Source organism: Medicago sativa, chromosome 4 (assembly GCF_051527215.1).
Source record: "Medicago sativa cultivar Bolivia chromosome 4, Bolivia_mono, whole genome shotgun sequence".
Classification (NCBI taxonomy): Eukaryota; Viridiplantae; Streptophyta; class Magnoliopsida; order Fabales; family Fabaceae; genus Medicago; species Medicago sativa.
In genome coordinates, this window is record NC_140752.1 from 81,875,903 (window position 1) to 81,891,514 (window position 15,612).

General features: G+C 33.4%; 3 protein-coding genes across 3 annotated transcripts; 1 reads left to right on the forward strand and 2 right to left on the reverse strand.

Moving 5' to 3' along the window:
- Window positions 1–4,962: 4,962 nt before the first annotated feature.
- LOC146932646 (2-oxoglutarate-dependent dioxygenase 19-like) lies at window positions 4,963–8,216 on the reverse strand. Its single transcript, XM_085704346.1, has 3 exons — window positions 7,673–8,216; window positions 5,756–6,083; window positions 4,963–5,483 (listed from the first exon to the last, which is right to left on the reverse strand). Exons 1-3 carry the CDS (start codon window positions 8,197–8,199, stop codon window positions 5,238–5,240), a joined length of 1,101 nt encoding a protein of 366 aa, XP_085560472.1. The 5' UTR covers window positions 8,200–8,216; the 3' UTR covers window positions 4,963–5,237.
- A 1,232-nt stretch (window positions 8,217–9,448) lies between these two features.
- On the reverse strand, window positions 9,449–10,875 carry LOC146932647 (uncharacterized). Its single transcript, XM_085704347.1, has one exon. The coding sequence runs from the start codon at window positions 10,726–10,728 to the stop codon at window positions 9,640–9,642; it is 1,089 nt and encodes a 362-aa protein (XP_085560473.1). The 5' UTR covers window positions 10,729–10,875; the 3' UTR covers window positions 9,449–9,639.
- Window positions 10,876–13,252: 2,377 nt separating this feature from the next.
- On the forward strand, window positions 13,253–15,487 carry LOC146932648 (uncharacterized). The gene is made up of 5 exons (XM_085704368.1): window positions 13,253–14,074; window positions 14,172–14,234; window positions 14,733–14,815; window positions 14,945–15,147; window positions 15,246–15,487. The coding sequence occupies exons 1-5, from the start codon at window positions 13,869–13,871 to the stop codon at window positions 15,336–15,338; spliced, it is 648 nt and encodes a 215-aa protein (XP_085560494.1). The 5' UTR covers window positions 13,253–13,868; the 3' UTR covers window positions 15,339–15,487.
- The last annotated feature ends 125 nt before the right edge of the window (window positions 15,488–15,612 follow it).

The window sequence follows — 15,612 nt, forward strand, 5'->3', positions numbered from 1 at the left end:
AATCACCCTTGGACTTTTAGGGTAATTCCACAAGCCGTGTTATACATTCTTCAACCTCCGGAATGCCTTTCGTCTTCATGAAGAAATCCCTTGCTCATCACTAGAGCATAGCACCCAAGGTCCTCCATAGTCGTACCACTCCCGGTGTGTTCAACTCCACCTAAAGATGAGCTTCCAACCTCTCAACTAGCAAATGAGTACATCTTACTATGTCTTCCACCTTGAAACTCCACCTCAACAGGTAGATCATGAGTATTCTTACCACCGCCTCTCCAGGCTGATCATGAGTATTCTTACCACCGCCTCTCTAGGCTGATGTTGAGTGTTTAACGTCTCTCCAAACGACCACCGCTCTACCAGGCATCACCCTCAAGGTGAGAAACATCACCTTCATCATCCTTCAAACAACACCACACCATCAGAGCACCTGTATCCTCAAGACGCACCTCAATGTTCTCCAAATCACCAATGATTTTGTTGAACTCCACAAGTAGCTCCATAATGGCCTTTGACTCCACCATCTTGAATGAGTAGAGTTGTTGCTTTAGGAATTGCCGATGAGCCAAAGACTTTGTCATATACAAAGATTCCAACTTTGCCCACATCGATGTCGCGGTTGGTTCCTTTGCTACTTCTCTCAAAACTTTATCTCCGAGGCACAAGACAATGGCACTCCTGGCCTTGTCCACTATCTCGGTCTTCTCCGCTCGTGACATGGTGACCGGTAACGAACCTTCACCCTTCAAAGCTTTCTCTCACTTTTGTTGTATTAACACCGCTTCCATCTTTACCTTCCATAACCCAAAATCGTTATCGCTGGTAAACTTCTCAATATCCCACTTCGAACCCATGATACTTGATTATCCTTTGACCTTTGCCCCACGGTGGGCGCCAATTGTTGCGAATTCGATGAGAAAACACACCAATAAAAAACTTGATGTGTGGAGCAAGGGATAATTAAGCAACCAATATCAAGTGAATTGCAATTAAACACGCAAAAGTAGAAAAACAACGAGAGAAAAGAAGAGAGAACACAAAAGAATTTGTTGACCCAATTCGGTTCAAATTGACCTAGTCTGGGGGAGAGAGCAGCCCTCCGTTTCACTATATGATGAGTAACGTTACAAAAGAGATATCAATGGGTTACAAGAATAAGTCTCCCGCCTAATTCTACCCAAATCTCAGCCTCTTCCCGTAACCAAGAGATTCAATCCTAATAGTGTTTCCCAAGGTGAATCAACCTTCAAACCCTAGTTTGATTTCTAAACCCTTGTTTCAGCCCCCTCTATCTCCAAGGTTTACACAGATACAATGTCTATATTTATAGTAAAAGAATCATCAATAAAACTGGAACAAATCTAAGCCCGAAAATACGTTTCTGTTTTATTTTCTGCTGTCAAAATCGGCCACCGTGCTCACCAAATCGGCCAACAGACAAAAAAAACAGAGTCCAAAATTGGCCACCGTGCTCTGAAAATCGGCCACCGATTTTCAACTTCCAGAATTCTAATTTCTTCAATTTTGAGGTACTTTCACAACACAATCATTATTCTCTTTTCTAATGCTTGAGTTAAACGTAAAAATCATGATTCGGTGAACTACTATGGAGAGATGTGTTTAGTGTATTTGTACAAACTAAATCAAAGCTACCAAAGTATCATGAGAGAGATCATTTAGTTATTCCATTTGCATCAAATATACATATATTGGTAGGAACGAGTCAAATCTAAAAGTTAGTGTAAAAACATACGATATAGTATTTTTAAGTGTAATCTTCATCGATTTCTTTATTATCTAAGTGTTGCAGCCTCATCCCCACTAATACTACTGGTATTCTAACAATTGTTTCATTTGTGAAAGGGGACTGAGAGTTGGGTGTTGTGCCTGCCTGGTATGCTCCAACTATTTCCCCACGTGCATGTGCCCATTGGATGTTGGTGATTGGACAAGCATAGTGTATTGATCCCTTCACGCTACAACCTGCAAAACTGGAAGATACTTCTTCATTTATTCATTCATTCCTTCACACGACCCATATTCCAAGTATAATGCACTGTGCTGTGCATGTATGTACTGTACTCTCGGTGTTATGAGTTGGGGTGGGATTTGAACCATACCGCAGCAATCATTCTATTCCATTCACACTGCTCAATTATTTGGACCCACCTTTAAATTTGCTTGTTTTTTTTTTTTTAGGGAATTTGCTTGTTTCTTAAAATATCCAAAAACACTAGTAGTATATACTACAAGAAAATTGCTTTTCTGACATTCATAACTTCACAATGACACAAGTAAATTACCATACAGCCTCCAGCGGTAGTTAACCACCGTTTGCAATACTGACAACAGTTAGCTGCTGCTGGTACCAGCGGTAGTTAATTGCCGTTGCTTTTTTTAAAAAGATAAACTAGAGAACTATGAAGAACACTGCAGCAGTTTTCTGAACCAACGAAAGTCCTTTCTTCATAAACCTAAAAAACAACAATTATAAAGAACTCAGCAGCAGTTTCCTTTTTATTATTTAATTAGTTTGTGTAAAACAAATATTATAAAGAACTCAGCATCAATTTCCTTTTTATTTTTTTTGAAAGAAGCGGTTTCCTTTTTATTATTTAATTTGTTTGTGTAAAACAAATTATCTAGTTAATAAAAGAAGAGGAAGAACCCAAAAGAAATTCAAAATGGATCGAAACTCAAAACTCAAAGATGGATCTGCTTTCAACTTAATTTTTCATTCCATAAGAAGAGGAAAAAGATGGATCTGCTTAGGAAACTTTACATGCTTAGAAGAAAAGAAGAACCCACATTTTAATTTTTGAAGAAAACTACTTGGTTTGATAATATGTTTATGCTTTTCTAACTTAGATGAACTGAGAAAGTACTCACGGGAAGAAGAATATGTTTATGCTTTACTTGGTTTAAAACACAACAACCACAACACATTGGTTTCTGTTTTTTTATTACTAATACGTTGAGGTTCCAGAGTTATGTGAAGAAAGGAATTCAGCGGTAGTTAACTACCGCTGAGACCAACAGTAGTTAACTACTGCCGGTTACCTGAACGGTAGTTAACTACCGCTAGGGGTATTTCAGTATTTTACTTGTGTCCTTAGGAAGTTTTTTATGTCAAAAAAGCAATTTTCATACTACAATGCCAACAAACACATCTTCGGTTTATTCTTTATCGGAATGCTACTCACGTCTCAAAAGTTCGTGAGTTCAAATTCAATATTTTATTAGGCACCGACGTAGGAACTTCATTAGTGATTGTGGTAAAGATAATCCTTCAATCAATATCAATCAATATAATATATATTTACATACGGATATCATTAACTATGATGTTTTGTAATGTTTTTTTTTAAAGCTAAACTAACCCATCCATTCAAATTGACAACGAAGAGAATCAAATTTGAAACTTTAAGGAGGAACACATCCTAGATTAGAGAGTTATTTAGTGATTAGAGAGTCACACCATAAATTTTTACAAGTAAAGAATTTAAGATTCAACCTTAAACCTAGTAAATAACATCATTATTATTAAGTAAAAAATAAATAACTTCTAATTTTAAAAGTAAATACTACATAATACATGGATGTGTCCATATACACATGAATGAGCGTCCAATTCCATAATACATGGATATGTCCGAATTGAGTTTTTCCTTTGTTATAGGGTGGAAAAAAAAATGAGATTTTACCAATTTGGATTTTATAATCCGAAAACATCAAAAAAAAAAAATAGGGCGCACTACTTGATTTTTTCGGATTATAAAATCCAAACACCCTCTAAACACCCTTTTTAAAGGGAAATCCAAACTATATCAGCACAAATTCTAAACATGTTTATAACATGGATAACCACTTTAATAACCATATTAATCTTTCTTAATCTCATCCTTCTGTTTTGGGTCATTGTTAGGTGTTCTTAGTCAAAAATCCGGTTTTCGGGATACTTGATCAGATTGCTCCGAAACTTTTACAGAAAATCAGAAGAAAAAAAAGATCAAAACTGCTAAAATGAGAGATTCTAATTGTTGATTATATATAAGCACATTTTGGATTATAAAATCCCAATTATTAAAAAATCATTTTGGATTTTAAAATCCAAAAACCTAATGAGCATTTTTGTAAAAAAAAAAAAAAAAGGTCGTTCGAGAAAGGGGTAAGGTGAAAAAAGCAATGGTCTAAAAAAAACACCAAAGGTAAAATTAGTAAAACCCACTTCAATGCGTTCTGCTCACTTTTATGTTAGATTCACCCCCGCAATTTCTGAACTTTGGACTTATAATTCATGCATACAAAGTAAATGAAAGGACGCAAATTTTTTTTTAGAAATCAACGCAAGATTGCATTTTTTTTTTTGGTGAACAGGCAAGATTGCATTTACTCGAGAATGAATGGCATTGTATATTTATCAATGATTGCCATTTGCACCACAAACATTCCCCTCCCGCAAGCATCAAAATGATTAATTATCTGATCAGCTTTTTGGCTTCGCAAGATCTCAAATCAACCTTAAAAAAATACAAGGATGGTTAGCCATACCACAAGAAGTCAATAATGTATTTAAACTATTCTCTCTTTTTTTTTACAATATTTAAATTATATATATTTTTTTTTTGGTTAAGTAGTTTGGTGACTAGAAATTCACCCATCAAGATGAATAAGAAGGAAATTCGGGCTTCAAATCCCGAGACCTCTGCATATCGCAATGTCTCTACCTACAAAGTTATGCTCACGGGGACTTAAACTATAATCTTTAATGATAATAATACTAGATCCCTGTCAATAAGTTACTATTGCTTAATATTATATAACATAAATGTTGTAGGTTATAGTTAATTTAGTTTGAGAAATAAATTATTACTTTCATCCATAAAACATTATGTTGCTGAAGATGTTCCAGATTATACGGTATGTGGTCCTGAAACATGGAAGATGGATAATTGAAGAGGGGAATTAGAAAATCAATATAAATTGAAATAAGGAAGGAAGCACATGAGGTTAATCTTACAAGATTTCTTGTAATTAAAGCTATCACACCCCCTGCATTCTAATTGCAGGCGCATATTACACTAGTAGTTAGATTTGGTTGAACCTTTCTTATAGTATTATTTGCAGCATTTTACAAAAACTTGACAAAGAAGACTCAGTTGCTTATTTTATTTCCAATTTTGTCACAAACTTTTACTTTTGGCATACTACTTAGAGCAATACATAGAGGTGATTCAAAATCATATTTTCACTTTGTTTAGCACAGACTTCCCGTAAAGCTGGTTGGTTCGTTGAAGTTTCATGTAATCTATATGTTTCATCCCAACATATGCTGCTGGATTGCTTTCATTGTCTAGTAGTTCTGAAGCTGGTTCAACCACGGTGTCCAAGGATGGCGCAATAACCGTAGCTAATGACATTCTTGTAGCTCCATTGCTCACAGCTGCTCTATGTACTACACTTTTGTACTTGCCATTGCTCATAATCTATTGCAAAATCAAATGGGGTAAACAGAATGAAAAGTGTGACACAGACAAGGACTTGACACTGACAGTTGATACGTCAATGCTTATAATAATTTGAAAAAAATGGTAATATCGAACTTAGTAACATGTGTCGGTGATGTGTTGGTGTTGGATGATAACACATTTCAGACACTAGACCAGCCTTGAATCTAAAGTGTCAGTGCTACATAGTTCAAAATCATTGTTAGAAAAAGGAAAGAAAAATGGATAGGTAATAAAGGTTTGTTGTGTACCTCAAGATGATCAGAAACAAGGACCAAGAAACAGTTTGAAGTGGAACTGACATTGATCCACTTGTCATTGTGAAGAACTTGAAGGCCACTAACTCCATTTTGGATGAGGAGATTCAAGAGGCCATGATCAGAATGTGGGGGCATTCCCATTGCAAGCTCAGGTTGAGGACAAGGAGGATAAAGATTTGCTGCCAACATTTGTAAACCAGAATCTAGATTCATTGTTTTGTCTATATAGTTGACTTCCAATCCCAAACTTTCTGATATTCCTTTGAGTAGTTCTCTTCCTAATTTCCATGTTTTTCTGCTGTACTCTGCGGATGTTTCCCTACAACCACAGAAAAAAAAAAAAAAAAAAGGATAATTTAGAATACAAACCATCATGCCCTAATGATTACTCCCTCCGTCTCAACCCACCTAACTACTCCACTTACTACGATTAAGGATGTTTTTGTAAATGAAACTTATTTTATCGTTGAAATAAACACAACTAATCATTTTCTTAAAGAACCGTGGACAACTCAAATAAGATACCTATAATGAGACGGATGGAGTAGTACTTAAGTTACCATACTTACAAATTATAATAGCAATTTTATTCATATCAGTAGTCAAAGTGGGATCTCCAACTCCCCTACCCCTAGAGAGATCTGAGTATGGCCCAACAACATACATCTAATAGGCCTTGGTATTAATTATAGTTATAAACTGTAATATGCAACTGCAATTGCAACAACATTTTAAAGGCTTAGGTGTACTTTAAAACTATTAAGGATGTAAAAGTTTAGAAGTACTCTAAAACTAGTAAGGATGTAGAAGCTAGTCAGATTCAACTAACTTCATCTAAGTCAATTAGGACAGTTATCCATCTGTTAGTAGTTGATGTAACTGTTATTTGTTACTAGTTAGTGAGTTAGCTAGCTATTGTGAGCTGCATATATAGCTCAAACACTTCATTTTTTCAGCAGACTGATTCATTACCAAATTATGCAGTATGAGATTTCTCTCAATTCTCTACAATTAATGCATTAAGATATCAATAATTGCATTGTGATCACAACTGCAACCACAATATATAACTTAATATGAAGTACGGACAGCTCTAAGATTAGGCATAGCGCGGTATCTGACACACGTCAGTGTCGAAACTCGTATGACACATGTTCGACACGTGTCGGAAAACTCATACAAGTATCCAAACGAAATTATTATTTTCTTTGCTTTGACATTCCTTGGATCGGTATCTGACACACGTATGACACTTGTACAACAAGTGTCGGACAAGTCATACAAGTGTCCCAATAAAGTTTGTTTTGTTTCTTTGCTTAAAGACTCTTTAGACATATCTAAGACACGTCTACAAGGGTTAAAAATGTCTCTGAGCAATCTTGAACGATGAAGGGTCAAAGACATTAAATTTGGTTACAACAGTTTTAGCTTTTCGGATAGTAGATGGATAAATATATATGTAGCGGTGTCGCATCCTATGTTTTTTAAATTAGCAGTGTCGACGTGTTGTGTCTGTATCTGTGTCGTGTCATATGTATGTGTTTCATAGCTTAATACCATCTTCAAAAAGTTGATGCATTTATCCGCAATATCAATGATCACAATGTAATTGCAACAGTAACTATTAGTCTATAACCGCGAATTAGAACCGAACATGTTCAATATAAAGATCAGTGTTATAATCATTTCATACTATAGTTCGGAAGCTAAATAAACATGTGAGCATAGTAGCATACACATAAACAATCTAAGAATCTACGGCATGTTGATTTTTCAAAAATAGTAAAAATACCTGGATCCTAACTCAAAAACTAATGGGTGAGGATTATCCTCCTATCCCTACACATACTCTAGCATATGGTGATTTAGAGTTACAAGAAAAAAGTTTTGGATAGAATAAGTAAAAACCTGAAGCCAGAAGGTTTATCTGGTGAGTGAAATTCAGGATGAACAATGATTTTAATGAAATCCCTCCAGAACAAGTTTTTGTCCCCTGAAACATTAAAGCTTGTACCATACTTTATTGAATCATCCGTTACTTCCTTATCTGCATACACTTGCTTATCTTCTTCTTTAAGATTAAAGAAAGCAAAAACTTGGTCAACCATTTTCTCCATGAGACTCTTTGAAACAGAGTGATTGGTTAGCATGAAGAATCCCCACTCCTCACAAGCTTTGCCTATATCATGGATGGTTTTGGTCCGTTGATCATGATTACCGTTGACCAGGAGTGAGTAATCAATGACTGGGATTGGATCATTGACTTCATCTTGGTCTGCTACTATTTCATTTTCATCATGTGGGTTGGTGGTGAATGTGTAGGAGGATGGAATAGAGTTGAAATCTGGTGATTCTGAGAGTGTTTTCACGCTTGTGAAAGTAGTGATTCCATTGTTGGATTTTTGGTTAACTTGAGGAGGAACTGTTGAAGCCATTTAGTGTAATGGATAATGTAAAGAAAAGTGACTAGACATCAATATTAATAGGCCCAGTTTTGCCCCTTCATATGAAAAGAAAGATGTGTGTTTTTTGTATTTTCTTCCTTACTCGGTCATTGTTTATCTGAAACGTGTCTATCAATCAACCTAATCATTATGGATTTGAACAGGGGTGGGTGTGCCTTCGAGAGTGGGCGGGAGGGCAGTAGTTCAGGGCACTCTTTTTTAAAGGGTCATGTTAACTTGTGTCCTTAGAGCACAAGTTAAGAAACTAAAAAAGGAAATAATAAATAATTTTTGTATTGAAAATATAAATTATTAAACTTTTACAACAATAAATACACAAGTTTCAAAAAAATATTTCTATCTTTAACTTTTAAACTTGTGCCATGAGGGCACAAGTTAACATTTCCCGGTTCCTTAAAAAAAAAAAAAAAGTTAACATTTCCCGGTACCAAAATTATGATTTGTATTTGGTAGTTAATATTATATTGATATATTTCTTTTTAACTCGTTTTGATCAATTATATTAAAAATATATTTTTAGAGAACTTAAATTAAAAATGAATCTTTCATAACAAAAAATAAAAGAAAAAAGACATTCGAATAATTAAAAGAACACAACTTTATAGATTTGCCCAAAACACTAAAAATCTTAAGACCGACTCTGGATTTAGATTGTGTGTTGTGTAACCGCGTGTAGTTATCTACATGTTTACCTTTTGATTCAAATTTTAATGTAATTTTTCTTTTTAATTTAAAATTTGGATTGTTCGATCTTGATTTGAACATCCAACCATCATTCATCTCTTCATTGTTGCGTTCATGATCATGTCACACGTTACCCTACTCTTTGATTTTGAAACATGACAATTTGTTTTAGACAAGTATTAACAAGGTAGTAGTTATGTTAATTTTCAAGGATTGAATTTTGTACTTTCTGCTTAAAACTCATTTAGTGTTCCTTAGCTCACTGAGCTACCTACCTAGTAAGGACTTGGTTTTAAAGCAACCTTTGGATTTTTTGACATATACAATACAACAACAAAAGATAATTCTTGCAGTAACATATTCTTTTTAATTCAAATAGACGCATGTTGTTTATAATTCCAATTAGGGCAACATCATTTTTTTTCCCTTTTGTCTATAATAAAAAAAAAGTGCAAATAGTAGACTAAGTGATCAATATGTTTAGAATCTATACATTGTGATGCTTATTTGGCCATGTCAACTGAACAAAACATAGTAAGAAATAAAAACATTAATCTTCAGTTTGTTTAATTTGTGTGCCCTTTTTGCTTTGCTATCATACACTTTATCATAACATTGACTTATTTAATTCATACATAAAACTCTCAAACTCTCATAATCTTGTTGAGAGTTAAAAATAAGGGATACATGATAGTATGCAAGAACTGAGCTGAGACAAGAGCACAATCAAAAGCTTCTTGGTGGAGCATTTTTCTTCTTCTGACTACTACTATACAAGGATAGTAGGTGTTTACCATTGAAGGATCTTGACCTATTCATTGAACAAGGAGCACTACGCATATTTACCATATTCCCATTTTCACCAACCTTCTTTGAAACAATTTGTTCATTGACTTCCCCTACCTGCTCCCTATTACAATTCCTTTGAGATTCCACTGATAGAAACTTGGAAAGAGCAAGATTGATCTTAGCAGCAGAAGAAGAATCAAGAGAAACTGATCTTCTTGGCTGCATATTTACTATCTCCAAAGCTGAACTCTCATCTTCACAAACCCTTCTTCCATTTTCCTCAACCTCTTCCCCTGCTTCCTCTTCTCCATTTCTCAATTGAGCAACAACACTATCTTCATTTCCACCACTATTTTCCAAAACTTCAATCTGAGAACTTTCCACAAAAACATTAGGCTCCATAGATGGAATCCTTAAAGGGTCAACAACAATAGGAGCCCTACACATAGGACAGTTGATGTGTGATCTAAGCCAAGTATCAATACAAGGTAAATGAAAAGCATGGTTACACTTTGGCAAAAGTCTAAGATTCTCATCTTCTTCAAACTCACTCAAGCAAACAGAACAATCTGATCCATCAATCAAACCTTCACTTTTCTTATACTTAACAACAGTGATTGCATTAATAATTGATTGTTGAAGACCAGGAGTTCGAATATACCATATGGGGTGGTCTACAACAGACCCATCATCATGTTCCTCACCAACAACAAAACCATGTTCTGTTTGTTGCCTTGTTAACAAGGCTCTTCTTCTTGACCTGCTCCTACGGGAGAAAAACTTGACATAGAAGGCATAGCAGCAAAGAACAAGGAAAATAGCTGCTACAATAGAAAAACTTATGATCAAGTAAGTGGTGGTTTTGTGTTTGGTGTGATCAGGAGATGGTGGTGGTGGAGGGTTGTAGGTATTGCAGAATTTGAGGCAATTAACACAGTTTGAGCTTGTGGCTGTGGTACAATCATCATGACATAATAAGCGTTCACATTCAGATTCAGATAAGAGTTTTCTGTGATAAAGTCCCATATTGAATATGGGTTTGGATGAAGGGAAAGAGGAGAATAATCAAAACATGAGGAGTGGAAGAAGAAGGAGGTAGTAGGTATTGCCGTATTGGATTGGATGAATACTTGGTTTGTTAGGTTGAAAGTTTGACTTTGGGGAACTATGATTTTTCTTTTGGCTTAATACATGTTTGGTCCCTTAACTTATTTTTGAATTTCATTTTGGTCCCTTAACTTTAAACTGTCTTAATTTGGTCCCTTAAGTATCCCTCCGTTTACCAAAGTGGTCCCTTCCGTTAGTTTTCAGTTATGTTTAACAAAAAAAGTTAAATGAGGGACACGTCTAAAAAAAAGTTCTCAACAAATGACAAAATGACACGTGTCCCACATGTTTTCAACAAATGACAAAATGACACGTGTCCCTCATTTAACTTTTTTTATTAAACATAGCGGGAGGGACCACTTTGGTAAACGGGGAGATACTTAAGGGACCAAATTGAAACAATTTAAAGTTAAGGGACTACTAAAATGAAATTCAAAAATAAGTTAAAGGACCAAAACATGTATTAAGCCTTTTTCTTTTTCTTATTGAGTTAGCTTAAATGTTAATCTTCTAAAATTAATATTTAATTTGACAACGAATAAGCTAGTTTTTTTTTGTTATCATGATACTTGTACGAAGTTTAACCGTCATGTTTAACTTTACTAAATGTTTAAAGGACCTAAATTTCTTATTAGTTGGATCAATCCATTGTTGATAAATAAACTAGTTAATAAAAGACTTTTGTAACATAATTGTTAAATTAATTGATAGTGAATGACCTAGATAATATAATTAAAATTTAAAGTATTAAATGAAATAAATTGATTATTCAATTAACTAATAAATATGAAATGAAATAAAAGAATATTAATGAGTAAAAATGATAAGTAATAAGTCATAAGACTAAACGTTCTTTGAACCGGCATATGAAAAACTATATAAACTTGTTGAAGTGTATGTTTGGTTATTTATTTTAAATGAATCGATTTTGTAAAATTAATTCTAATTTAAAGTAAGTTGAAAGTAAAATTATATGTTTCAATAAAGTTGAAGGTTAAAGTCAATTCTAGAATCAACATATTCGATGTTTAGCTTCAAGTAAGATTAAGAGTCCGTTTGTTATAACTTTTATAAGGAAAAAATCAATTTAAAAAAAAAATAAACCACTTTTAAGAGTTTTAGATCCGTTTGTTACAACTTTTCAAAAAAATCAAAATCTAAAAACAACTTCAAATGAGAAGTTGTTAAAAGCAGCTTCTCGAAAAATATATTTTTTTAGAGGGGAGAGAAAAGATAGTTTAAAAGATTGAACTAATTTTATAACAAAGAATCTCTTTTATATAGTTGTATCCAAACAGACTAAATTATATAAAAAAAATGATTTTTATTACGGTAAAAAAACGCAAAATAGATTATGATTTTTCATAAAAATATCTAAAATATAATCGCTAAATACTTTTATGTCAAAATCACTTTTATTTTAATCATGGCAAACGGGTCATAATTCAATTTTACTTGAGAGCAACAAAATATATCACCATTCATATAGGAATCAATTTTACACCTCTAAAATCAATTTTGACTTGTCCAAATGTGGAATCAAAACGTACACAACGAAAATATTATAAAACAGCATGAGATAATCGGCTACCGAGCAACTATACTTTAATCCTGTAGTTATGAATAAGGGGTTAGGTGTTTCCAAAAAGTAGCCTTGGACAGCAACAAAAATATTATCTACGCGTTGCAATCTTGACTTTTAATGTAGTTTTTGCCTTAGATATCCCTTTCATGGCAGCTGAAATCGGTATATTTGGGCTTACATTACTCCATCACACTATAAGGACAAAGACAATGACACTCAAGAAACCATCTGAAAAATGCAAAATAATGTGACAAATGTAAAAAAATTATAAAATAAAAAAAAAACAGTTTTTTTTTTACAAACGCTAAATCTAGGTACTGCAAGCTCTTATATTTTTAACTACGATAAGGTACAATGAACAAAAATAAATAGTAGAGTGTCTTTCAACTTCCATGAACCTTTTGCTAGGGGTGTAAAAAAATATTGAATCGAGTTGTTGCACTGAACGGAACTAAACCCAAAAAAAAAAAAAATATATTAATAATTCTTGAACTGAACTGAAACAATTCGGTTTAGTTTGAAACAATTTGAACTGTTCGGTTCAGTTTTAAAATTTCTAAAATTCGATTTTGTATGGTTTTTTTTACATTTTTTTTCAACGGTGTCAATAATAACAATTGGGTTTAGTTCAAATAAGTTTGGTTTAAAATGCAAACATCAGTTCAGCTATTTATAATCTAGCCAACAATTCAGTTTGATTCGGTTTTGTTTACATCCCAAACCAAACCATGCCCACCCCTACCTTTTGTATGTTATTTTTTTTTTTGGTCAAAAGAGGGCAAAAGCCCAACCTTTTGTATGTTTAATTTCTTTGATTATTGTTATAAATAATTTGTGCTGCAAAATGATATTTTCATGGTTCCTATAAGAAATCTCAAAGCAAGTCCTTGTTTCATCTCTTAAACAGAAGCAATTATGCTTCCATCTCACGAATCAAGGCTTGCAATTTTGCTTTTTCCCAGCTCAACAAAACATGTGTTCAACTGGCTTATGATATTTTTGTTACATATTTTAGAAAGGAACAAATCATGATGACAAAAGAAAGGCCTAATTTCAACAAGCAACATAATATAAGGGAGAAAGAAATACTACAAGCATTGCCTTCAATACCAAACGTTTAACTTACTTACAAGGAACACACATGAAATAAATGTACAATGATAATTAGCGTACGTTACCCTTTTTTTAGACCTTAACTTTGCTTGGAGTAACCAAATTCATATCCAAAATATTATTATTTCATATGATTTTCCACATTTTCTGTTACTTTTCTATAATTATTCATTGATTTCTTCCTAGTGCATAGCTTGCAAGTGTCACCAATCCCACACGTAAATACCAATGTAAAAATTGAAGAATCTATATAACTGAGTTTATAATTGTAAATAAACAGAAAGTGCCTCTGGAAAGTCTATATCATATTTTCTCATTCCAGAAGTTGTGAAGAAATTGAAAGTTTAAAACTCTAATCAATATGTCAACAAGAGGCTCATGGATAACTTTGAAATTCAGAGGTGTTGTTGATGTTGTTCGTGCTAGTAGATTCCAATCAAGCTATGGTGGACTCAAGAGGAACACTCCAATTGTGACAACAACTAGGGTTGAAAGTAGGTATTGGAATAGGAATCCTGGTCTGCAATTCTTTACCACCAAAAGCAACACAAGCACTAATGCAAATAGGTAGCTATACTCAAGGCCTCAAAATTTAATTTCCATCTTCAAATAAACTTCATTATGAATGTTGATACTAAATTGTTTTCAATATGTACTTTGTTAGAATAAAGAATGATGAGATTCAACCTGAAGCCCCAGCTTCTAAATTTTTCGCCTTCTCTTCTTGGTATGAACTAATATCCCTTACTACTGTTATGATTAGAGGTCGCATTAGATTAATCAAGCAAACCATTTGAGAGTGATAATTAATTCTCTCCAAGGATATCTGAATGTTATGTCCATGTTTGGACAAACAACTTAATTAAGCGCTTATAGCTTAAACACTTGTTATATAAGAGTTTATGTATAAGCAATTTTTATAAGCTATAAGTTGTTTTCATAAACTCAAATAAATCAATCCAAACATACCCTAAGTTGATTATGATCAAGAATCCAATAACAAGACAGACATTGGTCCACGATTAACTGCAAAATTCACATAAACATAGAGTAATAGTTATGATTTACCAATGAATGGAAATTATAGATTTATGACTATGCAAAACATCTATCTATATCTATCTATTCTAACAAAAGTATTCCTCTAATGAGTCGTAGCGAAATTTCACACATTGGTTTCTCGTCATTATTTTCTCACATTCGCATAATCATGATGAACATGCAGGGTTAAATGGGTTTTCTGTTCGTTACTTTCTTTCGTGCTACCATTCTGGAGTCAAAATTGGGGAAAACTTCAAAGAATAGAAGGTATATTAATATCAATATGACATACAGAGGGAGTATATAAAAAGACTAAACTAATTTCTTAGTTTTTCATATACTTACTATGAGAATTACATACATTATTTGATAACTTGGGTTAAAATGTGGACTCAGGAGAAGCAGAGATTGTGATTGAAGGGGTTGAAAAAGTGGCAGAAGTAGTAGAAAAAGTTGCAACCTTAGCAGAGAAGGTAAGTGAGGATGTAGCAGAGACGCTTCCTGAGGATGCTAAGCTAAAGAAAGTAGCAGCGGTTGTAGAAAGTGCTTCAAAACAAGCTGTTCATGGTGCTCAAATAACAGAAGAATTCATACACAAGGTACTCTTACTCTATCATAAATAACCATCATCATCACTATTAACATTTACCACTAATTATCATTATGTGATTAGTTATTGGTTTCTATTTACCAACAGGTTGAAAAAGTGACTAATGACATGGAGGATTTAGAATCATTCGTTGAACCCTTAATTGACAAGATTGTGAAGAAAGAAACTCGAAAGAACTGATTCCGACTTAAAATAACATTTGTACATTATTATTGTTTGGTTGTAATATAGTACTTGTGTTGTGTACGCGATCTGAAGGAATGTTCTGCTTTGTATGCAAGAAATTACCAAAACAAAATAGAAATTATTCGTCGTTGTTCAGTTTTCAATTCTTCGTCCCTAATCATTGAAACTTGTCCCTAATAATTGAAATTATATGTGAATATTAACTTTTTTGGTTATCAAATCCATACGAATTATTTGTTCATAAAAAAAAATATATACGAATTATTTT